The following is a 27580-nucleotide window of genomic DNA, read 5'->3' as shown; positions in this document are numbered from 1 at the left end:
TCCATAACAGGTTTACGCATTCTTCTGTTCTATACAGGAAAATGTGTAAGCCACTGCCCAGCTTAACATGTTTCCAAAACTCTAAAAATCTAACCACTGTAGATTCTGATCAAGATATGTGACAAATGCACTGAATATAATTACCAATTACAAATTTTGCAATTTTTTTTACTTACAATAATTTAAATAAATCCTAAAAAAAGGAAGACAACTACAGGTAATTCTCCAGTTACTTTTTAAAAAAAAAAAAAAATTAAGTCTGTACAGTCTGAAAAATATTACTAGTGTTTGTGAAATAATTCTTTTACAAAATACCATGTACTGTTGACATTTCCCAGGAAGTTTAGGGAACATTAGACACATAACTACAACATTATCAGGGTCAATCACAAAAACCAACAACAAAAGCAAAACACAAACAGGAAAAAAGTGAGTATACGCTAGGCATGAATTGCAATAACTTTGGGCTACCTTTGGGCTACATTTTCTTTATACTCACAGTTGACACTGGTCTCCTTTGATTCCTTTAGTTGTGCAGAAACATTTTCCTGTTTGCATATGACAAATATTTGCATGTCCACTGCACGTGCAAGCTGTAAAATCAAATAGGAAAAGTGAGATTTCTTCACCCATATTTTACTTTATAACCACAGGAATTTTCATAGATTTTAATACTTCATCCTAATAACAATTCCTTCAAGGTGTATAAATAAAAAAATGCTATTCAGTTATAAGTTTCTTTGAAGAACATTTCTCCAATGCATCATTTAGTTTATTTTCTGTAGAGTTAAAAACTAGGCATCTGTCTGTTAAGAACTATGGTTGTTCTCTATTAAGAGCTATGCATGTGAGGCAGCTCTCCTCCACACATTAAACAATAGCAGTCTGAGAACAGCCATTAAGGTCTACCATTCCAATACGTGATACAGAAAATTATTAACAATGCAATTATTAACAATACAATGGCAAAATTACACTAGTTTCAAATGTCTACTTAAAGAATATATTATTGCAGATGTTTGGTAAAATGTCTGATATAATTGGAACGCTTGCTTTTAAGAAAAGTGAACAAAAAGAAAGCTTTGAAATCACTTGAACAAAGGCAGAGTTAATACTGTAATTATAGTCAACAAGAATATTTTAGAAGCAAACATAGGCACCTTTAAAGCTCTTGAAATCTGAACTGGAGAAGAGTCACAGAGACATCATGACCACTCCACTCCTTTCTAAACTCAGTGGCTGAAGTAAATCTCTTCACAGTGGCCTGCTCACTGCCACACCTGCTCCCTTATTGATTCTCACCTCAAAACAAACATTAATGTTCCCAATTCTTGAACTTTTTGCTTTTTCTTCCCATGCTTATATGAATTACCATCTTGCTTAGGCAGTCCTCCCCTTTTTCCAACCAAGCACACAAAACTTAATAACCTTGGTCTGGTACACATGTCACTAAGTTCCCACATCATTCTGGAATAACTACCTGATAATATTCACGCTACACTTAAAGTCTTTCTTTGATACAAAGTAATTCTGAACCTACCTTGACAATCATTATATTTTCACTGAAGTTTTAATTAGGACTAAAAGATTTAATATGTGGGCTCCTGCTTGGGAACAGATCTGGTACTAAGTGGCAAGCTGTCTATAATAAAAGTTTATTTCCCACTTGATAATCCTAATATTGAATTCTTGTCAGAGGGATTGAGTTTTAATGTTCATATTCTACTGATAAGGGATAACACACAATGAATGCTTCTGTAACCGTGTCCCATACAACACATACCCTGAACTCTCTGGCCTAGCCTAATATAACAGCCAGACTAGAAACACAATTAAACATAAGATATTATTGACAGAATGTTGCAATGTCAGGAACTCAATGGTTTGTTCAGCCTTGAGAACTTGTTAAATAGCCAGCTGAAGCTGAAGGAGGGATTCTTAATAGGGAGGTACTAGAGGTTCAGACTGCCCGCAAGAAACAGAAGTTTCTATGCAGCATCTGACCTTTTTCTCTCTTTCAAAATACAGTTTATAACAACATTTCCGAAAAACAGTTACCAGAGAGTGCTAAATTTTGTTATTTTGTTATTTGATCTTGACACGCTACAATAAATGTTCATTGAAGTGCTGCTACTATATAATCAGTTATGTTTTCCTAAATTCAGTCATTTTTTCCCTTCTACATTTATGGAATTATTATTTAGACACTTCAAGCTGGAAAAGCCCCTTCTCAAATGTTAACTTTGTGTAACTCTGTGAAAAACAAAGGAATATATTTTTTACAGCTTATTCTGCTTCTGTTTAATTGCTCTTAAAAGTCACGTGCCATTACCAGACAGCACAAAAGTTATAAAGGAGCTAAAAGGCTGAATTCTAAATCACCTTCTAAAAGCTGTGAATACATTGACAATACAGAAGTTATTGCCAACCAACCTTAATTAATTACTCCCATAGTTATTGCTCATTTAATAGCAAGTAGATCACAAATGTGAATGTGGAACTTCCTCTACATGAGTAGCTTTTATTTAGTAAAAGTATTTAAACACCAAGTTGTACAAACCTCATATGATACTTTGTGGAAGGACAAAACCATTTCCTTTGGCAGGACAGACATGACTTGTATTCCCAGATCATGGAATTACCAATAAATCAAACTTTTCAGCACCATTTGTCCACAGGAACATCTAAATCAAAGCAGCACCTATATAGCACACTTCAGTGTAGTATGTGCTCCCTCACGCAGCCATCCACAGACAAATTCCTCTACAATCAGCCATGGATCTCCTTACATCGAAACTGCATCATGTTTTAGTCACTGCACTCTGTCTTTGGAGTTTCCTGAATTTATACTGAAGAACCATTAAATAAAGTAAACATAAGATGGAATTTATTTTCCCATGGATTCATCTCCAGATTTTGACATGTGTGTATCCATCACACACACAAATAAAGGATACATTCCTAGTTTGGTCTCTCTCACCAAAACCACCACCACGGCTGCTCTACCTCACCTGCATTTTCAGGACACATATGAAACTTCTATAGATCAGTATGGTTGGAAAAGGAGAAGAAAGGAGGAGTCCAGAGGACTCGGAACCTTGTATTCTGGATTCCTCATGAATGAAAAAGCTAGGTCTGACAAGCCCAGCAGCTAGTTTTTTTCTGTTAAAAAATGAAGATAAATTACTCTCATTGATCAAGTAATTTAACTGTTCCCTGGATAATACCTTGAAATAGGACATCAGGAGCTAATAACTTTTACATTATTTTAAAAATCACATATGGACAAATTTTATTTAATGGCAGTGAAAGCATGTTATAATCTCAGGTTTGCAAATTTCCTACCACTCTGTGGACCTCTACGGGAAGGGAGTAACTCAAAAAGCAAAATACATATAAGCCATCCCTGCTGTTACTGAAGCAAATGTGAATCCATGTTATCAAACAAATGCAACAGGAAAAGCAGGACGATATTATAGTACATTCAGTGGAAAAAGATTTGGATGCCATTATCTTTGTGCCTCGCTGAAGGTTTTTTCCATTGGCCTACTTCCAAATAATACAAAAACAAGTATGAGCTTTGAGTATGAAGTATATTTACAAATTAATGAACTGAAACCTAAAGTTGCATTTGATTTCAAAGGAACAGAAGATTTACATTCTCCTGTTACCTCAGTATTTCCATACTCCTCTTTGCATATTTTCTTTCATAGTTTCTACTTGTTTTTCTGTGGTTAACCCTTCTCAGTGAATGTTTTCTCTTCTGATACCATTAAAACTGTAGCTACAGTAGCATCTTTTGCAGTCTAATGCTAGGAGCAATATGCCAAATCTCAGGATCAGTTTTAAAAGCATATTTTGTACCAATCATTCTCAGCTGGTAGAAGTCAATATAAGAGATGCCACTTATATATTCCCATTTTTTTTTTATTTTTTTTTTTTTACATCCCACCCCTTTCCACTCCCATGCATTTTTTGTCAAGAAACAAGGCTTAAGTTCCAGCAGAAGCAGCTGCAGCTAAAGCCTGCATTAAATAACTCTTTTTATTTTCCTTCCAAAAAAGGACAGTTATCATCTTTAATGTTGATCTAAAGAAATGCTTAACATGATTTTTCTTTGTAAGAACTCCCTAAAGCTGAATGAAAAGGAAATAAGAGTTAAAATGAAAGCTATACTTAATACCTCACATTTCAAATGCTTTTCCTTTTTTTCTTTATCTTTTTTCTTTCTCCACCCCCCCCCCCCCCTTATGTATTTAATAAAAGGTTTAAGTTTAAGTAGAACTGCATGGTGGTAAGCAGAGATTTCTAACTGAAAATCCCAAGCTTAGACTACTTAATGCTAGGTGGTGAGAGGATCACGTTATTGCTTTTGATTTTTTGGCACTGTCTACCCCATCTTAATTAACATATCTGAGACACTCTCAAGGAAAATTTCTGAGATCCCATTTTTGTGCCTTACTGTTATGGCACAATATCGTGTTTTCTGTGGCTGTGTACGAAGTTAGCCAAGTCATCCCACTGAGATTCTCAGCCAGTAAGGACAGTTTCAGTTTCTGCCACACTCGAGCATTATACCAAGTTTCAGAATCTTTTAACTGATTCCCTTTCCCCCATTTAGTTCCAATGTCCTTCAGTGTGGCTTTTTGATAGCTACTGCTCTTTCATGTGTACAGTTAGGCACAGTATGAATCTTTTGCAATGTCATGTCTCTCGAGGGATGTTAGGTTAACAGTAAACATTCTCTATTAGGACAATGCTTTAAATGATGTCCAGTTTTTAACATGAATAATTTTATTTGGGACACTGACAGTCGGCTTAAAATTAGAAGATGAAGCAAGCATATACAGATTTGCTGGGTTAAAAGAAATCCAATATAAGCAGAAACAATCTTTATGCTTTTCAATAGGGGTATTGCATCCCTAACAGAAAGATAGAAACAAATAGAAAGATAACACTTACAAGGCCAGTAGGGAAAGGTTCTTTAAACCTGATAGATATATCTATTTATTTTAAACAAAGGACAAAGGATATTTATTTTTTTTTCCCCCAAAGAAATCTAGAGTCAGCTTTTGGCCCTACCCTCAAAAAAACCCACACCACCAACACAGAAAATCAATCTCACCAATGCCATTGTATCTTATGTGAAGTACCACTGTAAGAACAGTAGTACAAGATTGTTACAGAAGAGACATGATTATCTACAGGGTCCATCAGATTCAGATTCTACTGATGTACGACACATTCCAGCACTCATAGCAGCACCACACTCAAACACTTTCAGGTTATGATGACACTAATCCTCTCTCAAATCTTCCTGACAGTCACCAATGCAGAGAGTACCTTGAAATCCTGCTTTAACTTTACAGCAAGTTTTAGATACAATAACATTGCAACAGTCTCAATAAATTCTGTAAATTCAATAAATTCTCTATTTCCTCCTAATTTAAGTACTCATATTCACTATTCAAAACTCAGAATTAAACCTCTGCAAACCAACTGGTTAAAATGAAATATACAGAATTTTCTTCTTAAAAAAAAAAAAAAAAAAGGTAAAAATCTGCATCCCAAAACACTACTGACTTTAAATAACAGTAAGTTAATTTCAGGCAACCTATTTTTAATGAGATAATCACACCTCTGGGATATAACAGGGATTGACAGTATAACATGGCTCCTTTTCAGTCATGGGAAAGAAGTACACCTGTCACTCTCTATTTCATAATTCACACAGTGCTAACTGTTTTTAATTATGACAAGACTCAAAATAAATTCCAGCTTCTGCTGGATTTCAGAACCTTCTATTAGGCAAGAATTACCATTAGCCTTACACCTTCCAAAATAAACTGCTGTACATGAAACACAGAAAAACTTGTACCAATGCTCATATTTCACTTAAAAATACAAGCAAAGATGGGAATTAGAACTGTCACAATTTTGTCTGTCGAACACCCAGGCACAGAATATAGATATATAGAAAAAATATATTAAAAATATAGACATATAGAAATATTTAATCAAAATGTATTGTACAACTCTGATGGAGACTTTATTTCACGTTGCAGATTCCTGCCCAAACATGTATACATTCTTTAAATCAACTTCCAAAATTTGTGTAAATTATATGGTATGTATATTTTTTAAAAAAATCATATCAGTTACAAAAATTATTCTTGCAAGTAAGACTGGAAACTTTAGCTGCAGCTTTTTGGAACCATTCGTTCACCTCCATCATGACTGAGAAACATGAGTTAAGCACACAAGATCATATAAATGCCTCCAGGTTGAGCTTTAATAATGGATTCTGATCCCTTTTATGTTCTAGGTATAGACACACCTTAGAAATCCAGTCCTCTGTAGATGCTGGAAATGATCCCCCAGACTGTCTGGCAAGACTTAAAATCTCATTAATATCAAGTATCTTAGTGCAAATAATAAGCAAACTTTTGTAACAAATTTCCCTGTCATCCTCCTCCTACCATGCTTTGGTTTGTATCACACTCCATGTCCATGAACGCAATTTCACAGGAATGAAACCAAAACCATCTTCTGATGGACACAGTACCACAAAGGTGATTAAGGAACTGGATCATCTTTCATATTAGTGTATGAACTTATCTCAAACCTGCGTTTATATTCTGCACACACACTTTTGTTAAACAGTTATTTTTAATACTTAACTGCCATGCAAACATTTTATTGATCATTAAATATTTCAAATAAATCAATGATCTATGCCTCACAATAAAAAACATGCTTAAAATGTGGAATTTTAAACATATTTTGTTATGTTATTTTTACATATTAACTGAAATTATGACATTAGAGCTTTAAAAACAACAAAAAAAACATCCTGGCAATATCCACTCTATTTATGGGGAAACAGTGGTTCACAGTACTTTTTTGTACAACATGAAGACTCTAAGTAGAACAGAAAGATTCTATGAAAACAATATAATCCAGCAGAGTAAATCCATGCTGCAAAACCGCAACCCTATAGAATTTATTAAATAATAATTTCACAGCATGATTGATTCAGGGTTGCTAGCTCAGCATATAGATGTTCTTGCCGATGCTGACAACAAAAGAATATCCAGCACTATTTCCATGAAGTATGCATTTTACACAATTGAATTTAAAAACATATATTGCTTAGCTCCCACACCCAACATACAGCTGCAAGACCAATTTTTCTCTCAAACCAAGCTCACTTCAAACGGTACTTTAAGTTAATACGTTTGCTTATGTCAAAGGTTACTAAATCAGTAGCTGCACGAGGATAATTCCTTTAAGACACCTTGCTGATTGTTTTTTAAAAGGAAAGCTACGCAATGTTATTAAATATTGAGGTGTACTACTTTGTTAATTTTGGTAACATGCAAGGCAGAAAAATTGCTTTAAAAAACATACACGTTGCATCAAAAAAGATACAGTCTTTCTCGTGCAACTAGACTAAGTAAGAAACAATGAGTATAAACATATTTTAGACATTAAAATGTAATGTTCAGTTTCACTGTAAATGTTCACCTGTGTAATCCATTAGTCTACTTGCATGAGAACTGCACTTCTGAGACAATTTTCTACATTAGTAATACTGTAAAACTGTACAGTCACTTATTTTTCTAGAAATGTCTATCTAGCTGGAAGCTCATGATACCTTTTTAGTATTCAATAATTACTTTTATAGGAAATACATCCATTTTGAGATGGGTAATGTAAAAGCCAACAGATGTGCCCAGCAACATTTATTCAGTATCACTAATTGAGTAGCATTAAAATTAAGGTAAAGAACTTCTTTGAAGCAATAAGCAGTAAAAATAAGAGTATATAAAAAAAAGATGGTATTAGAAAGGACCGCTGTACATGCAGGTCAAATGAACTGTCATTTTCTAGTGATGTGATTAACCTTCATAATAAACCAGTCTTACTTAGACTAATTAGCACATATATAACTCATTTCATTTTCATCCTTCTCAGTTTCTCTTGTGATTTATCTTTTTTGGTCTCAAACGTATTTATTTTTCATAGTACAATAACAGCACAAAAAAGACAAAAACGATATCTAAATGTATTGACAAAGTACCAAAGGCTGTGAGACAGAGAGAAAAATAGATGGAATAGATAGAATTTTTAGGATTTATATAATTAAGCTATGGAATCTGCAGGAATTCTCCAACCACCCAAATTATACACGCACACACATATATAAAATAACATATGTGTCATTTAAAACAAGGTCAGTTATTCCCTATATTCATAAAAAATAGATAATCATTTTACCAGATTAATACTGGATATAAATTTATTCAGGAAAAGGCAAGTATGGCCAATCACCCTGGAAGCCATTTTTGTAAAATTAGACACTCCTCACATTGCAATTTCAATTTTCAATGGTTGCCTCAGATTGCAGTGCATTTTAGAGGCTAACCTGGTGGTTACAGAAATGCTCTTGTCCTTAGCCACTTCCCATTGCAAAAGAACAATTCATACATGACTGGATGTGATTTTAACTCTTTTCTGAAATGTATAGCCACAGCTAACACAGGCAATTTCACTTGACTGTGACTGAGATCATTTAACTACTAGTAAGGCAATTATGGTTTTCCTGAAAAACATTACTGTGCCACACAGTCAAACAATCTGGAAGTCACAAGTGAAGGTTCCTGGGGTTTTTGAACTGATACATACATTCCAGAAGTAGCATATTTCTTCTAAAAATCCCAAAACAAATCTGGGACCAGCAAACAGGCTGATTTTGTGTTACAGAAAAAATCCAATTTGGTTACACCAACACAGTCCTATAGCAACCTTTTCCATTTAACAGCCCGTATTTTTTTTTAAGCCATTTTTATACTGGTAAAATAGCTCTGCAGTGCTTGTATTTCATTATTTCTTCTGTTTACAGCATTCCTGCTGAAAAGTGACTGATTTTTTTGTTTGTTTATAATAAATACCTCTCAAGCAATCATACCAAATCTGTCTTTAATCATCAACAACTAACATTATAAAGACAGCTTGGAAAACCATAATTTTGTTTTATACTAGTAGATAATGAAAATGGAACACAAAAGATTAAGGCTGAAAGACAGGATATTTTTTGTTGTTATGAACTGAACAGAATCTTAAACAATTAACAAGATTCTTGCTGTGCCTGAATCTTTCATGCCAATACTGAGCTGTAGAACAGAATTTTTATAGCTTGCTCTTGGGATCATTCAGGAATAACACATACAGAAGACAGTATTTTCTACCAAAAAAAACTCTGCCAAACCAAAACATTTCCATGACAACTCATGAACTATACCAATTTTATTTCCTCCATGTAAATCTGTGTGAAAACCTGAAATTTTTACACTGAATTTGAACATGTAACACTGAAAAATTCCATGTGAAAGCATTAAAAGCACTTTAATTTCAAGATAAGTTTAACATGTCTTACTTATCAGCTTCCTTTTCATTCTTTCTACTTCTCCTTTTCATTTTTAAACATAAGTTATTAACAAATAAATAGCCTGCAAATTTTACAGTGGGTTAAGTTGCAGGTTTTTTAAGTTCAAGTCAAAAACTAAAACTCCGTAGCTGATTTATAGTACAGTTCTTTGAGTATGCAAGCATTTATAGAGACGTTTCCTTCACATATGCCCATGCGACTACAAAATATTATTCCTGAAATTACTTTTAGTTTTCTTGTTTGTAAAGAGGCTTCCTACATGAAAACATAGATAAGATTTGAATTACTTAAAAAAGAAGTAATTTCAGATCTGGCAGACTAAAACTTTTATTAGGTTTAGTAAAATCTAAAACAGTGGGGTTTGTTGGTTTTGGCTTTTCTTTTTAAAGGAAAAACATAAACTGATAGTTTTCTATGCCTTCACCTTTGCATGTCCGATCTGAGAAGTGTATAAGAAGGCATTTTTCATACACCAAAGGCTTAGTACATATATCCTTAAACTGTGAATTTTTAAATTTTCTTGGAAAAGACAGCAGCTTGTCTACTGCCTATTTTGAAAATTTTGGCCAAAAACCTCCCTTCATCAAAAGGCTGATATTTTTTCCCCTCTCACTAAAGAGAGAACGTATAACTTCTTAAATTGTAACAGGAAAAAAATAAATCAAAGATTATTATAAGGCACCATGAAAAGCAGAACATTTTAAAACCACTCAGTAGCTATTCATAGAGGCTTTAAATGTTAAAAAAAAAATTACAATCTAAGGTGAAAAACAACTGAAATCAACAACTGGTGATTGCAACTATTTGTGTGTATTTGGTCATTCAGAGTAAAAGCCTAAAGAAGAGAAATTACTTATGCAATTTATCAGACAAAAACGCCACAAAATGTAAAGAAGTCAGCAAATCATTTTGTGTTAGCCATTAGGAGGTACAAAATACAACTGATTTTTAATGCATCCAACTGTGAGAGAAGGTTTTTTTCCTTAAATAACTAATGCGGTCTGCCATTGTAAGGTATTGCATTTACTAGTCAGAAAATGAAGGCAGAATCAAACGCAATCAAACAGAAATGCTGTTACAAGAGGTTTTTGAGAATCTTCTTTCTACCGGTTGGAAAATGAGTTGCATGATGCCTCAGAAGCTATTTTCTCAACAGTCTGTAGGGGATTTCCAAGACCCCCTGGGGAGAAGAATGACCATTTCAATGCAAAATACACCTAGAAGGTAGATTCAAAAATTACAAACAAACAAAATGTTTTTTAAAAAAAAAAAAAACAACCTATTGTATTTGAGACAACAACACTTACTGTAGTCAAATGTTTATTTAAAGATCGCGTAACAGTTACTTAAGAAAATGTCACCTTCAGCTTACAACTGCCAACCTTCAACTGAAGACTAGCATCTTCTCAGCCTAGAGACAACAGCTCTGTGAGCCCTTTAACTCTTTCAGCACAAGGTAAAAATACGTTTTCTTATAAGAGGCAGACAAAACCACTATATTTCCAGACAGCTGAACGTTTCTAAATCATTCCCTGCCTATCTCCTCTGGGAACATCTTTTACAAACCAATGACTTTACAAATTTCATTAGGAAGGTGAACATACTGACACACAGCTCAAACAGCACAGAAACACATTTTATAAATATTCCTTATTCCATAAAATAAATTTATAGCATGTAAACCTGAAAAACACAAAAATAAGAATGCAGAGCAACTCATTCATCATTGCCAAAAACTATGTTACACAACAACACGCAGGACTTGATCACCAGCATCAGTGAAAGCAATAGAATTGTCATTAATCCTTGTGAAAAGATAAAATAGGCACAGAGATAAAGGAATATAATATAAATCAAACTGCTGTATCTCTTCAATATCTATAAAAATAGTAGGTGGTGATCAATTAAAGGATACCTGAATTCTTAGTTTTCAGGCTAAGATGCTGAATAAACACAAAATAGCTGCTACTTAAACAGACTAAGATAGTACAAGTTGTTGCTATTCTTTTTACTATTTCAAATATTTTTCTTGCAATACAGACCTAAAAAAAATGTAGATTGTTTATTAAATATGCAGTATTGATTGCATATTTATAAATTTTCAGAAATAAATTTGCCTTCTTTTATTTTTCTTTTTTTAAAAAAGCTACTTTGTTCTCACTCCACTTGCATAAATTAGAATGAACTCCACGGAATGGTGAAGTTACATTAATGCAAAGCAACATACTGTAGCAGTCAGCCTTAACAAAGAAAACTATTATTGATAAAATTGGTTACTAGATATATAGCTACACAATTTGATAAAATTGGTTACTAGATATATAGCTACACAATTGTGTTTGTGCAGGGTGGAAAGAAAATTTTGTTATGCAAGAAAAAAAATATCTTCAAAGGAGTCAAAAAGACACTTTGACTACCTTATTTTAATCACCTTTAAGAATAAATAAAAGTTTTAATGGTCAGGAGCTGTGAGAGTGGGTTGAACTTAACTTATTACCTTCCGAGTATGGTAATAAAATAACACTATATAATTTGGATGGGAGAGTATGCCATCTTGAACAGCTCAATTTGACCAAAATTGGACTCAAATGAACCAAAAAAATATTCCATGCCATAAAATGTCATGCTCAGCAATAAAAATTTGAGCAGGGGTAGGCAGGGTAGTGATGTGGGAGAGAGCCATTGCTTGGAGATTAGCCGGGCATCAGGCCACTTGTGTAAAGCTGATGAGTGGCTTGGTTTGGTCCCATCTCCCACCCCCCTTTTTCCTTCCCCATTACACTGTCCTTATCTCAGCCCATGGGTTTTCTTGCTTTTGCTCTTACTGTTCTCTTCCCATCCCGCTGTGGGGGAGCAGGGAGCGAGCAAGTGGCTGAGTGGTGTTTAGCTGCTGGCCGGGGTCAACCCACCACACTGTCAGCAGTTTTGCAAAACACCAGTTTTTTCAATAGCAATCCTAAACTGATGCTGGAACCAGTACTTTCCCATGCTGCTGCTCCTAAAATCAGACCACTCTGCAATGAGCACACATATCCTGATGTAGTAAGTAAGATCAAATTTAGAGAATCAAGTATTAACTGGAAAAAGTTGTGCTTGACAGGAGATTTATAAAAGTTTTCTGCACGCAATCAAGGAAAATCATCAAAAAGATTTAAAGATGTGGACATAAATCCTGTCAAAACCTTACGAAATCCGACAGCCACCCAAATAATCTCCCTCTGGAGATTAAATGTGAGGAATGTTACATTCAGCAGTTGCTTTTTCTTTTTTCTCCCATAAAATTATAGACATCTGAACACAGCTTGACAATGACACTTTCCTTGAAGTATAACTCCAGGTCCTTCACCTAGGATTATTCTAAAATGGGTTATGGAATACAAATGTATCTATAAAAAGGTTCCTAGTTTTAGCTGAGGTTTTGCTTTTAATTTCCAATTAATTATGCTACAAATCATACTTTGTAATAAAGGTCTAATCCACAACAAAGCAAAAAGAAAATTATATGTATACACAACACTTAATAGCATACTGAAAAGTTTGTTTGGCAGTCAAAAAGTAACTGCAACAGTAATTTGTTGAAGATGTCTTTTTCTGAGTTCGTCAACTAATTTTTCTTATGGCAATCTGCTTTTCTTCTGCTTTAGTAGCACTGGATTTATTTCAAATACATTCTGATTGGAGTGAATTAAATTTAAGTTCATAACTAAACACAACTACAGGCATTTTATTCAGTCCGTGTTCAGATTATCTGGAATACTGTTCAATAAACAGCATTCACTAAAGGAGGGAAAATAAATTTTAAAATCACCTTTGGGGAAAGGTCTTAAAAAAAATGCTAACTATTCTAATGATCTCCCTTTAAAAAGCAGTATGAAGCTTCTCTTTAATATCTTATCATGCTATGATCTCTTTTCTTTATATTTTACATGTACTAAGAAGCCCTCTACCTACTTAAAACCAATTTCAGCATTTTAGTTAAAATTAAGTAGTTTTATTCCTAATAAGGTACACTATAAAATGAGAAATTGGTGTCATCATCTCTATTCAACCTTGTAAAGAAAGAAAAGAAAAAAACAAACGACACACACACAAAAACCCACAAAACAACACTAAGTAAAAAAACCACCACTACCGCAAAATGGGATTTCTTGACAGCCCCCTCATCTGCTGAAACCTTTGGTTATATTGTTTGTATAGGATAAACAAAATCGTGTTTTCTATTGGAATTTAGCACCTCATGATTGGAATTTAGCACCTCATGTGAGCTTTTCTTTTTCTGCATAATCCTAAATTAGTTTCTTTTCACAGAGTTTTACTATGAACTTTTGACCCACTGTTTTCTAGAAACCAAGGTACAAGACTAACAGTGTAAGTGAATACTTTTTTTAAATTAGTTCTGTACCTAGTACCTGAGGACACTATAAAGCATACCGAACTCTTCCCCCCCCCACCCCCGATCTCCAACATTTATCCATTTTTATTTAAAATGTCTTTTTTCACACAGACTCCAGTATCATAAGGTTCCAATCCACTGAATACCTGTTATTTATGTGAACAACCACAAAGTACCTGGACTAAAAGATTTTTTTTTATTTTGAACACAGACTTAGTCACTGTGAAAAGAAGGCTTCTAAAACATAATATTTAACCCAATATAAAACTTCCTTTAAAACCTTAGACTTCTAACGATGGAATGCCCAATCCCATGATCTTAAATGCATTAGTGAATTCCATAAATGCAATTCTCTACATGCTAGATATTAAAACAGCTAAACAGAAAAACTGTATAAAACACTGTACCCCAAATTGCCATTCTGTAAGACAGCCACAACTCCCATCAATTCATGTTCATTCCTAATTCTATTTTAGGAAGATACAGAAGAAAATGGTTTTGTTGCTGTTTATACTACTAGTCAAGGATACTGTGTTCCTTTACACCTTCTACGTTTCTGTTAGTTTTTCCTGTAGAAGACAGTTAAAAGCTCTCTGTCCTCATTCTTAGTCCTACCTTACATAAAACTTAAGGTCCCCAAATATAAGATTTTGGACCAGAAACCTTTTCAAAACAGAATTCTCCTGTGAAGAGAAAAGACCAAATTTACAGCTGTCTACAACAGTAGTCTAATTCACCCACTTGGCTAATTTCTGATATAAAGTTAAACACTGAGTATCACTCTAATATTTCTAGTAAAAAATAATCAATCTAACTCTTCATAGTGATAAAGCTTATTTTTTGCCATTCTCATTAGTTTCACAACAGCACAGGTGCTGACATCTATGGACAACACTGGACAAAAAAGCATCCAAACCCCAGGCATTGCGGTGCAGTCAGAGTCACGATGAAATGTACAGGAATTAATATTTTGAAGAGTAAAGTATCATTGCAAACAGGGTGGGGAATTGCCTTCCAGGTACTTCAGTTGATCCCCACCAGAACTTTCTAGCTCTCAATATCCCGCTCGTGTTAAATGCTGCACCAAGCCTGTATCCACATGACACCAGAGGAGGTTATCAGCTTTGGCTAAGTGTTAAAAATACTAGGTGTAAGAAAGCTACAGGGTCCTGTTTTCCAACTACCAGCAACTAAGTATTCTTGGTTTGTTGGTGTTATCTTGACAACTAATATCTTTTACTACTTCTGTATAATATTTTCCTCTTGGTCCTGTGCTGCGTTCCAGGGATGTATGCGCGCACACCCGTCTGCTACAAAGATTGCTGCTGTTGTCACCACCAGCTGAAAAGCGTGAGACATCAATGATTACAAGACAGCTTAAACATGACCAAAAACTGTAAGATTCCTTACAGTCCTAACTGGACTTTTGTGGCTGGACACATCGCATTTCCCATTTTGAAAATTTAAATACAAGAGAAGAATCATTTTTTAAAATACAAGAAATTGTGGGTTTTTTAAAGTCTCTTAGAAATAATCTATACACTATTTATTACAAAACTAAATGTTGTACCCAGTTTGTTTTTAATTTACCTGACTTCAATAAGCAATTTTATGACTACCAGACTCAATCGGAGGAAAGATTGATGATTGCTTGAGAACCAAAATTTAGATGTTCTATTTTAAATTTCTACCTTCTTCATATAATCATTTTATATAGAAATGCATTATGTGATATAATTTGGACTGTGAACATCTGTCCTTTGTTTCTAAATAATTAACGATATAAGCAAAACATCAGGTCATTGCTCACTGAAGATTAATAGCTAGCAACAGCAGCTTTTGTGCTATTAAAACTATTACTACAGGCTAATACAAACATGCTTCTGGACACGTGTCACCACTTTGTGGTCATAGCAGCGGAAAAAGTTAATTGAAATAAAAACTAATACACTAGTTAAACTATCTCTGTTTTTTAAATGTTGTTCCAACTGCTAGCATATAATTTTCTAGAAGTTATAAAAAATAAAAAATGATCAATTAATTCTCTTTAACATCTAACTTTATTGAGCTCACATATTTTTTGTATCCTTGGTTATCACAGATTATTATAATTCCTACATATTCTCATCAAAATGACAGTCTGTATAACTGTTCCCCACAGAGAACTGGTATTAACAGATGTTGTAAGTGATACCAGTGATGGATATGAGAGGCTGGGAAAGCTTCAAGGGCAGGTTACCAAAATAAATTTCAGTACTAAGGCATTAGGCTTCCAGGTTTGGAAGTTTAACACTTTGGAAGTTTGGGAGTTTGACACCTAAATCCCTCAAAAAGCAAATGATTCCATCTGCTCCAACTACTAAAGGTTTTGCCTACCCTGACTAAAGATGTGCAGTTTTGAATCAACTGATTCTCAGGATGGAAATGGCCCTGGGTGCACTAACTATAATTTTTTTATGCAAAAGGCAGATGCTCCTTTCAGTACCTTGATTTTAAAACAAATTAACTGTAGTTCGCATGCTCCTAGCTGATCTCAATGCTAGCTATATATATGGATATAGTCTGATCATACTATGCAGAGAATTCAGGCAATGTGCACAGAATATCCCATTTCAGAGTACAAAATCAATTTAGGCAATACATGCTTTGACCGTTAGTTCATCAAGAACAGTAGCTAGTTGTGTGCAGGTAAAAACTATTAGACACAGGATCATAGAATCCTTTAGATTGGAAAACACCTTTAACATCATCGAGTCTAAACTGTTAACCCAGGAATACCAAGTCCATCACTAAACCATGTCCCTAAGCACCACACCCATACATTTTCTTACATACTTCCAGGGATGGTGATTCCACCACCTCCCTGGCCAGCCTGTTCCAATGCTTGACTACCCTTGCAGTGAAGAAATTTTTCCGCATACCCAATATAAACCTCCCGTGGCACAACCTGAGGCCATTTCCTCTTGCTCTATCACTTGTTATCTTGGGGAAGAGACAGACCCCCACCGGCCTGCAACCTCCTTTCAGGTGGCCATAGAGAGCAATAAGGTCCCCCTGAGCCTCCTTTTCTCCAGGCTGAACACTTCCAGTTCCCTCAGCCGCTCCTCACCAGCCTTGTGCTCCAGCCCCTTCCCCAGCCCCGCTGCCCGGCTCTGGACACGCTGCAGCCCCTCCATGTCCCTCTTGTCGTGCGGGGCCCAGAACTGAGCCCAGGGTTCGAGGGGCGGCCCCACCAGTGCCGAGTACAGGGGGACGGTCACTGTCCTGGTCCTGCTGGCCACACTATTTCAGATACAAGCCAGGGTGCTGTTGGCCCCCTTGCCCCCCTGGGCACCCTGCCGGCTCCTGCCCAGCCGGCCGTCAGCCAGCCCCCCCAGGCCCTTTCCCCCCAGGCAGCTCCCAGCCCCCTGCCCCAGCCCGCAGCGCTGCCTGGGGCTGGTGTGACCCACGGGCAGGGCCCGGCACTGAGCCTGGTTGAACCTCATGCAGGTGGCCCCGGCACATCGGCCCGGCCTGCCCAGACCCCCCTGCAGAGCCCCTTGCCCCCCGGCAGGTCAGCACTGACCCCCAACGGGGTGTCGTCTGCAGACTGAGGGTGCACTCAGGCCCCCATCCAGATTGTCAATGAAGATATTCAACAGAATTGGCCCAGCACTGAGCCCACTTATGACCTGCTGCCAGCCAGAGGTGACTCCATTTACTACCACTCTGAGCTCAACTGTCCAGCAAACCTTTTACGCAGCATAGAGCACACCCGTCCAAGCCATGAGCAGCCAGTTTCTCCAGGAGATGCTGTGGGAGATGGTGTCAAAGGCTTTACTAAGGTCCAGGTCAACAACATCCACAGCCTTTCCCTCATCCACTAAGCGGGTCACCTTGTTGTAGAGGGAGATCGGGTTTGTCAAGCCGGACCCATCTTTATCTTTCACAAGCCCAGGTGGCTGGGCCTGATCCCCCAGTTGTCCTGCACGTGCCGCATGATGGCCCTCATGGTGAGCTGCTCCACAACCTCCCCCAGCACCGAGGTCAGGCTGACAGACTCATAGTGCCCCAGATCCTCCTTCCTGCCCTTCTTGTAGATTGGGGTCACATTGGCTGACTGCCAGTCTTCTGGGACCTCCCTGGTCAGCCAGGACTGTTGATAAGCGATGGACAGTGGCTTGGTGAGCTCCTCCACCAGCTCCCTCAGTGCTCCCAGGTGTATCCCATCTGACTCCATATACCTGTGTATTTCTGAGCGGAGCAGCAGGTCACTGCTTCCTCCTGCACAGTGGGGACTTCATTCCGCTCCTCCTTATCCCTGTCTTCCAGGTCAGAGGATGCCTCAGTTTTCTGGAAAAAGCTTATTTGCTTATTTACTCATTGACTTAAAAGTGAGCATTTGGCTCGCTTAGGTCAGGTGTAAAAGCATGTGCAAAAAAAAAAAAAAACCCAGGGGTACAACCATAAAACTTTACAATAAAGGCACAAAATAAAGATTACAGGGCTGTAAAAACTAGCACAAGCATTTATGCTAAGAATTGTAATGAGCAATCAGGCAAGGAGTTTTTGTTGGGAGTTGGGGTTTCGGGAGACTTTTTGTTCTTTGGGAGTTTGGTTGGGGTTTTTGGGGGCTTTTCTTGTTCTCTTTGATTTGGCCACATAATATTTGACAGAGCTATACATCAGTCATCAAATGCACTTTCAGATCTCACAGTATGAAGTTAATACTGTAATACTCTAACAGTTATTAGTTGACAGTTCATTGAGCATTTACAACTTTTCAGTCCACTGAATGTGTTTTGGGGATAAAAACTTTACTACATGTCCAGCTGTTTAACAAATCGAGAACCTAGTAAACAAAAACAAACAAAACAAAATAATAAAAAAGAAACACACCAAAAAACAAAGCACCAAAAACCCAAGAAAAGGCCGCTTGAACTCTACACACAAATACACTCATTGCCAGACCTCAAAATAATGGTCTAACTTCCTTTACAAGCATATCACATAAATGAGACAGTGCAGTTGCATTAGATTTGGGTTTTGAAAAGCCTTAGTGCAAAAGTGCTTCATGCTACAACCCAGAGAAAGTATGGATAACTGTATTGTAACAAGAAAGGTATAAGTCAGGGCAAAACTGATGGAGTTGCAAAGCTATTCAACAGATAGCAGCGTGTCTCCTCTCTCCTTGTTCAGCTGTGTTAATTCCACTTTACAAAGAAGATAGAATTAAACAGAAGTAGGTGAAACAATATAAAAAGCATCTTACTGAAGCAGAGAAGTCATTACTGTATAAAGTTAACCAAGCTATTTGTACAACGCGTGCAGGTTTTGCATGCATTTTTAAGGAAACATAGAATCATAAAACATGATAGCAAACAGAGGCACAGAAAAATTAAAGCTGGGAAAAAATAGCATGAATACTTATACCAGCTGAGGTCAATTTGTAATCAACTTTGATTATGGTATTATTAAACAGTATTCAAACTTTGCACACTGAAAATCTTCAACCAGCCAATGAATATGAAGGCAGTGGAGATCTGTTGTAAATCACTGTTTAAACACTTGACAAGAGCTTAGCGGTAACGTAAATATAAATTTGAAGAATTCTTGCAAGGTTTTCAAAGATGGATATTATGCTCCCTTAGGAATGGTATATGGAACCAAAGTAACAGGACATGAAAAATAGAAGTTTTGAAATGTCTGGCCTTTAATGCCTCAGTATATGGCACTGTTTTCAAATCACAGAACAGCTGAGGTTGGAAGGGACCCCTGGAGATCATCTGGTCCAACCCACCTGCCCAGCTAGGGCCACATAAAGCCAGTTGCCCAGGACCCTATCCAGAGGGGTTTTGAGTATCTCCAAGGAGGAAGTATCCACAGCTTCTCTGGGCAATCTGCTCCAGTGCTCAGTCAACACTCACAGTAATAAAAAAAAAAGAAAATAATAATTTAAAAAAGAAGATTTAGCACACTAAAATTGCCTTTTCAAAAGCAGACCATAAATTTAATCTAAAACAAAATCATTATCACTTTCCTACTGCTCAGACTGCTGGCATGAATTACCTACAACAACTAGAAATTACTAGAATATTTAACTGTGTTGTTAAAGAGAAGAAATCCCCCAATTGTACAGCTATTTTACGATAGTCCTGAAAAGTTACCAACATATGCATCAGACACCGGACAGTGGTAGGACCTTCCCGACAGACAGAATCTTCAATTCCTATTTTACCTTAAAATATTTACAAAGGCCAGGATTGCTGCAGAAACTGTTTCTAAAGTTCTGAATCACAACAAAACAAAATGAGTTCAGATACTGAAAAAAATCCCTTGATGAAGTTTTAAACATAAGATTTCATTTCTCCCTCCAAAAACTATTTCCCAGGCCAGTGGCATCTACCTAGTTTTGCCTGTTTAAAGTAGCATCATACAGTTCCTAATGCTAAGATACATTAGTCTCCAGGTGTTCTGAGACTTAAACTCAAGCATAATGTCATTGTGATATGATATTTACTAAATAAAATAAATCTTAGGGAAATAATTTCTTCCACTTTTGAGTTTACTGCTGTAAATACAGTCATAAAGTGTTTATATTCAGAATATTTAGGTTGATGCTTCTCTACACCTGCCCTATGCAATCGCAAACTACAGGTAATTTAAAAGCTATGTAGTGATAGTGTTGAAGTGAAAAATTAAGACTGCTGCTTTCTGTTCCCTCACTGCCTGTATAACTTTTTTGAGATCTAGAAAAATAAGTCTAAAGGGAAATTACCAGGTACCTTTCTATCAACTAAGTAGACAACAGCATATTTTAATTCAAAAAAGAAATTGAACACTAAATTGTTTTCCTTATCATGCGATCAAATTTTTCCTTTATGAAAGACAGGATGCTTTCTGTAATGTGTGAAATTATGTAATTTGCTGCATTACAATTTAATATACAATGCTGTGCACTGTGTATGCATACACACATATATATGTGTATGTATATATATTTTAAGAATATGGCTGTGGAGCAAACAGAAAGACCCCATTTACATTGTCCTGGACACTATGGGATACTTTGTACTCTCTAAATGGGAGAGGAAACTGCTTCTTCCTTGGATGCAAATAAAAATTACAAGTTTTACAAAAACTATTGGGAGCAGCAGGCAGAATTGAGAGAGAAGGTCATGAGAAGCAGAAAACCTGGAGCAGGAATAGAAACTAGGAGATATTTCAGAAAAGAAGAGGCCTACCTATAACAAAAGAGCAGCATCAAAACATACTGGACGATAGGAAAAAAGGGACTTTCCTAAGATCTAGTGTGGATTGTATGGAGTATGATTCAGCTTGAACACAGCAAGAAGTTGTTGGATTGGAAAGAAAACTGGCAGAGAACTTTGTTAGAAAAAGGTAGATCTGTTTCCAGTTGGTTTTCTTTAGTACACCTCCCCTAGCTGTTCACGTTGATGTTTGTGTTCTAATAAATCAGACTACAGACTACTCCAAAGTAATTGGGGAGTTTCTTAGATGTGCTGCCTACCAAAAAAACCCACCCTACTCTAATGCACATGTGCTCCTTGTGAATGAAACTGATCCCACCCATCCCACCACCAATATCTAACACACTGATTGCCCTTTGTACTCCATAGGAACAGGGCTCTGTTCCTGATGGTGCCTATGGTAGCTTCTAACAGCATTACATTTGGAGAGACAGGGAAGGAAGGAAATCTGTACCATTTCTTCCTTGGACTGTCATGACGAAAACATGTTACAAAGGTTCCTACTGCTGAGTAAGTAAAAATGTCATAAACAGTGCCAGAGAAAAACAATGTGTAAATCTACCAAACAGACACCTTTCGAACCTAAATAAATGTAATAGATAGAACCTAAAAACCAAGGAGAACATTTTCAATTAGCTGCCATGATCAGTTTAACATCTTTCTCATACCCCTCTTTCATAGACACTGGAAATAATGACTTCTGCCATCTTCAGCCTCTTCTCATAAAACCTGTCAGTTACTCAGTAGAATAATCACATTCTTTGAGCAGCAAGATTTCGCACCATGCATTTTCCTCCTGTTACTGAAGATGTATCTTAGTCATCAACAAGTCACAAGTTTTTATTTTTAATTCTTGTAACCAATAGAAATAATCACAAATATATATCTACACAACTTTTTTTTGCTAGGCAAATATATTGCTGGGATCAATTTCACCTAAGTCAAGATACCTTAAAGCTAGTCTAATAACTTGATCTTTAATTGGTGCCTATCTGTTTTTTTTTAATCTCTTTGAGGTACTTACTGTAGATATATGTAAGTTAGGTAGCAAATGTACAGCTGCCAAAGTTCATGTGGAACGAAATCAGGGAGTAGCATGTGTAGATGTACACACAAAAGCACATGTATATAAATGTGAGTGCCAAGTACTGAGTTACACATTGTGCATAAGAAGCAGACACTGCAAAAGGCATGCTCTTGCAAAGACATGCTTTAAAAGAGTAGTAGAAAAGCTCAGATTTGTTCTGTCCACACACGGTGTACTAGAAGAACAAAAAAAAAAAAAAAGACACCCAGACTTCTCAGGTGGCTGCAATGGATGCTATGGACTTGATGCACACTTGGTGTACACTCTCTAGAAACATGCTTGCTTTTGCTAACGGCTTAAAGATCTGATAAAAAAATGAATGTTTCCAATGAACAATTAACTTCACATTTTCAAACACAATAATTCTAAATCAAATGTAGGGGGGAAGCCGTTGCCTTTAGTAATGAAAACATTCAACTGTGTGATAGCAGAGAAGGGGACAGATCAATAAAAGCTGTAGAAATGCTACAGACTTGCTTAGAAAACTTCACCCATACAGCCTGTCTGGTAGGAGACTTCTACAGAATGGCCATCAGTGTCTTAAACACCACACTTATTAAGGCTGCTTAGAGAGTGAGTGGTTCCAGTTGAAATACAATGTTCCTGCTGTGCTGATATTGACAGTTTTACTCCTACTGCAGAAGCAACAGCAATGGTAAAACAGTTATGGGAATCTAAACGCTGCTTGGGATGTTATTTCTTTATGGGGAAAATGGCAATACAGAAAAGTGCTTATGTTATCTTATTATTAAAGGTATTATACATTCACAGTGTGTGTCATAAGTTACAGTAAAGAGTTTTCTCCTGGCATCTCATGCATTTTAAGAATAATTTTTAAAAATACCATGCGTAAAGAAAATGACAAGATGATAAGCAACGAGAGTAGTTTTTTAACATTGACAACTAAGTAAATGATTAATAAGTTTGAAAATAATGCTAAAAAATGTTGCCAAGATGACACAAAATTGTTCCAAGCAATCTCCTATACTCCTGTTACTTTTTGCTGGTCTGCAGTACACTTAAAACTCTATCTTTTATAGAATTTCTATTAAAACATTGCATATTTCCCAGACATGCAGTACATGACAGAGCAAGACCTTCAAGAAAATGTAACACTAAGAGAAACCACCAAGACAGCAAGCCAATATCTGTTCCCATCTACAGCCAGAGCTGGTTTATTTCCAAAATCCACCAACATTTAGGGATGAATTTTCTTTTACTGAATTCTGATAGTCATGCCTTCAAAATTGTACCTCAAACAGGACTTGAGCAGAATTAGAAAAACATAATAATAATAAAAGTAATTTCTATTTTGAATATTCGTTCTCCAACTCTTCTCCATCTCAGACTACAAGGCTTCCTAGGTTTCCTACATCTGAATAGCTTTACCTGCTCAGAAGCAAACAAGGCTGAGCTGTGCATCTCTCATCCAAGCTTCCGCACAATGCGATGTGTGTGCCATATTCTGTTAGATCACTAGGGGGGTTGATTCCTCAGATATTTCTGGCACAGACTGACAGCAGTGCATTTAGCACTCCAAGGGTTACTCATGCATTTGCACTCAAGATCCGTCAGGTAAAAGGGGTAAACAGAATTGGAGCTTGGTGTGGAACCCCAGATTTGTCCATTGCTCAAGCACTCTGTTCCTTCATGCTCAGAATTCACCCCTGGCTTCCCTCATGTTCTTGAACATGGAGTGAACTCTTAAAAAAGATGCTGTAACTTTACATGGTAACTTTGATGGTACTATCTCTTTACACTTTTCTTTGACATACAGGGGCTTTAGCTTACAAATCTTAAGCATGCACACATTACTAATTTGTGCACTGTGTATGATTATTTCCAACAAAGAATGTAGAATTTTTGTGTTTTTTTAACTAAAAATATATCATAGCGTAAGATAAAAAATTAATTTCATTTTAGATTTTAGCTATCTGTTTCACATCACAGACATAGTAACTCTCTGGAACCATTTTAAATTAGTGTAAGAACAGATTACTATAGTAAGTTACAGTCACAAAACCTTAACTACTAGTTAACTAGTAAACTAGTTGACTACTAGTTTACTACTAGTTCTTGGGGGTTTTTTGTAGAATGCAGCAATAAATCAAATATAAAAATAATTCAAACTACATAATTGTGCAGTGAAATGTCATAAAGGAGGAGTATATACATCTTAACTGCAGGCCACTTTTCAGGAATACTAATATAAAGATCACATCTACATCAAGAATACAAACTTTAACTTTCATTCTCTGTATAGAAGAAAGACTTCAAGTGACAGAGTTAAAATGAATAATTGCTACTGCATATCTTTTTTAAAAAAAAAAAGTACAACAATTATTAAAAATATGATCATCATCAAATTATTGGACATCAGCAACCAATACACTACACTTCTGACATAAATAGAGTGAGAATTAATCACAGAGTAAACCTGCATTAGACAAAAGCTTTTTAATGCTTTTTAATAACAAAAATGCTACAGGTTCCAAAACAAGTAATATGTAAGACTCAGGAACATGTGTATTAAACACTCATAGCATGTCAAATATCCATAGTCATTTTACTATACATAAACTATTCCAATTTAATAAGAAAATGATCTATCTTTACTCAATACCTCCCAGCATTCTAGATCTGTAGACTCCAAGAATCTTTTGAAAATTAGGACTGGAGAAGAACATGTGGAATCAGCTAATTCACTGCCCTTTTCCAACACTAGTTTGAAAATTTTAAAAATATAGTGTAGGTGATAATGCAGATTTCATGTCTTTAGGCAACCTATTTTACAGTTTAACCAGTAGAAAGTTTTCCTTGTATACCACTTTAACCTTTCTTCCTGCAACCTAATCCCATTACTTTCTTCTCAGCCAAAATGGGGGTGTGGGGGAAGGCACTTTATCATCATTCTCTCTTTTCAGCTTCCTTTTGCATATTTGAAGCCTGTTACTATGCCTCCATATTTGCTTTGTCCTTTTCAGCTTTCTCACATCTAGTAAGCCTGCATCATATCAGGATGCAAAGCGAGTCCTTAGATTTGTTTTAAAGCTATTGAAAAGTCAGCAATTCTAGTGAGCAAAAATCCAGAAAAGTCAATTTCTTTTTACCCATTCTTTAATCACAAATATTCAAAATCTTCTGAAACACAAATTATATCTTTTTCCTGTAACAACTGTTACTCATCCCATAGTAATTTGATAGCATAACACTATGCAATTCCACTGTGAATGTATTACTTCTTTGATGACAGGTTTAAAAGCATCACTATTCCCAAAGTAGAATAAGGAAAATAGCTATATTTGTACAGAGTTTTCCATCCCTGGACAAAGGTCAGAACAGAATTGATGATCCAGGAGTGGACAGTCAGCTTCTTTCAGAGCTTACTGAATGACCTCCCAGAAGTATAAATGGAAAGGATTTAGGAAAGGATTAGCATTGTTAAGGAAAAAAAAATTCCGAAGACTTGCTACGCATCTACTTCTCCTTCCTTTCAAGATCATCAGGGATCCAAGGAACAGCAAAGGCTAACCCAGCATATAAAAGAAAAGGAAGGTTTTCTTGCAAATCTTTTTTTAACTATATCCCCAATAGTCAAACTAAGTTGGGAGGTGAGATATTACCTATAGTGCATATATCACAACAATAGAATACATAATATATGTACCCAACAAAAGTACTTCTGTCAGGACAGTGGGAAAAATTATTTTATACTGTATGTCACTAGTACCTTAAGAGAATAATTCTTAGTTTTTTCTCCCAGTATACACCACTTTGCCTCTCAACTGCAGAGATGGAGTACAATTTCTTTTCCCACCTACAACTGTTCTCCAATTCATAACTGCGCTGATTTTGGCTGAGATAGAGTTATTTTTCTTCACAGTAGCTAGTATGGGGCTATGTTTTGGATTTGTGCTGAAAACAGTGTTTATAACACAGAGATGTTTTTGTTATCGCTGAGCAGGGCTTGCATTGAGCCAAGGGCTTCTCTGCCCCTCACATCACCCCGCCGGTGAGTAGCCTGGGGGGCACAAAAAGCTGGGAGGGCACACAGCCGGGACAGCTGACCCCAACTGACCAAAGGGATATTCCATACCACATGACTTCATGCTCAGCATATAAAGCTGGGGGAAGAGGGAGGGGACATTCGGAGTGATGGCATTTGTCTTCCCAAATAACTGCTCAAGCATGATGGAGCCCTGCCTTCCTGGTGAGGGCTGAGCACCTGCCTGTCCATGGGAAGTGGGGAAGGAATTCCTTGTTTTGCTTTGCTTGCACGCATGGCTTTTGCTTTACCTATTAAACCATCTTTATCTCAACCCTTGAGTTTTACCTTTTTCCAGTTCTCTACCCCATCCCTATGCAGGGGGAGTGAGCGAGCAGCTGTGTGGGGCTTAGTTACCAGCTGGGTTTAAACCACAACAATAACCAAGTTACACCCCTGTAACTATAGCAACTTGTTATATGAAGAATATTATAGTATTACAGATGTACTTCAAGAGTTATAGTCATTATCTTGTCATTCCTTTAAAACATTTTCAATCTGGATCCTCAAAGAAATAACCCAGGAGCTCCAAAGAAAAAATGCACTGCATTCTCAGGCAGTTTCAACGCTCATAGAGAAAAATAATTCATAGCAGAAAAGAAGTATCAGTAGGGTCCAGCCAGAAACTCAGCTGGCAACAGCAAAGTGACACAAGACAGGACTGTGAGGATGACTGTTTTTTTCAGTTGTGTTTTTCTTTTTTTTTTTTCTTTGATTGGCTATTCCATACAATTTCCTGCTTCATTTTTGAATTATTTCAGTCACACTTTGGTTCAGCTTCTGAACAGGTTGCCCTTTCTTCCACTAACATTTTTTTCCTTATGCTTTTACTTTAATTATGGTTTTAATTTTGAGCTATTTTCAAATTTTTTCTCTGTTAGCAAAAGCGATACCATAACGAAGGAAGAAAACAAACAAACAAACATGCTTTACTTTCTTTATATTTGCACACTGCCTGATCTCATCTATGGTTCCACAATCCTCTTAAATCCAAGTAAAATTGATTTGGCTTATCTATAAATCACTTGTATTTTTTCCTGCAGAAATCTCTGGCCCACAGTTTGGGCACCTCTATCACAGAAACAAAAATCATGATACTGAAGAACAACTAACAGTTCATGATGACTAGATTCATCAAAATGTCTTAAAAGACTTAAACAGATTTATGGGCTCTAACCTACAAAATACAATGCAGATAAAGCCTCAAAACAGTTATTTTTTTAAAGCATTTTTAGTCTAAATAGCTCCTGTTACAATCATGTCTACCAGTAAAAATATGTACCCTTACAGGCTAGGGTTGAAAAAACAAGTAATAAAATTTATAATTTTACTGGTCTTATAAATTGATTTTAGC

The 27580-nt window shown here is 36.3% G+C and overlaps 1 protein-coding gene across 2 annotated transcripts in view; it reads right to left on the bottom strand.

Annotated features, from left to right (window-relative positions):
- Positions 1–27580, bottom strand: part of ATRNL1 (attractin like 1) — a 525096-nt gene that overhangs the window by 351898 nt on the left and 145618 nt on the right. For both annotated transcript variants that reach the window (XM_037400754.1, XM_037400753.1), the window contains exon 20: positions 500–593. In XM_037400754.1, coding sequence (XP_037256651.1) covers positions 500–593 — 94 coding nt within the window. The remainder of the gene's footprint in view (positions 1–499; positions 594–27580) is intronic.

Source organism: Falco rusticolus, chromosome 9 (assembly GCF_015220075.1).
Source record: "Falco rusticolus isolate bFalRus1 chromosome 9, bFalRus1.pri, whole genome shotgun sequence".
Lineage (NCBI taxonomy): Eukaryota > Metazoa > Chordata > Aves > Falconiformes > Falconidae > Falco > Falco rusticolus.
Note: the sequence above shows the minus strand (reverse complement) of the source record. Positions and strands in the feature narration are given on the sequence as shown.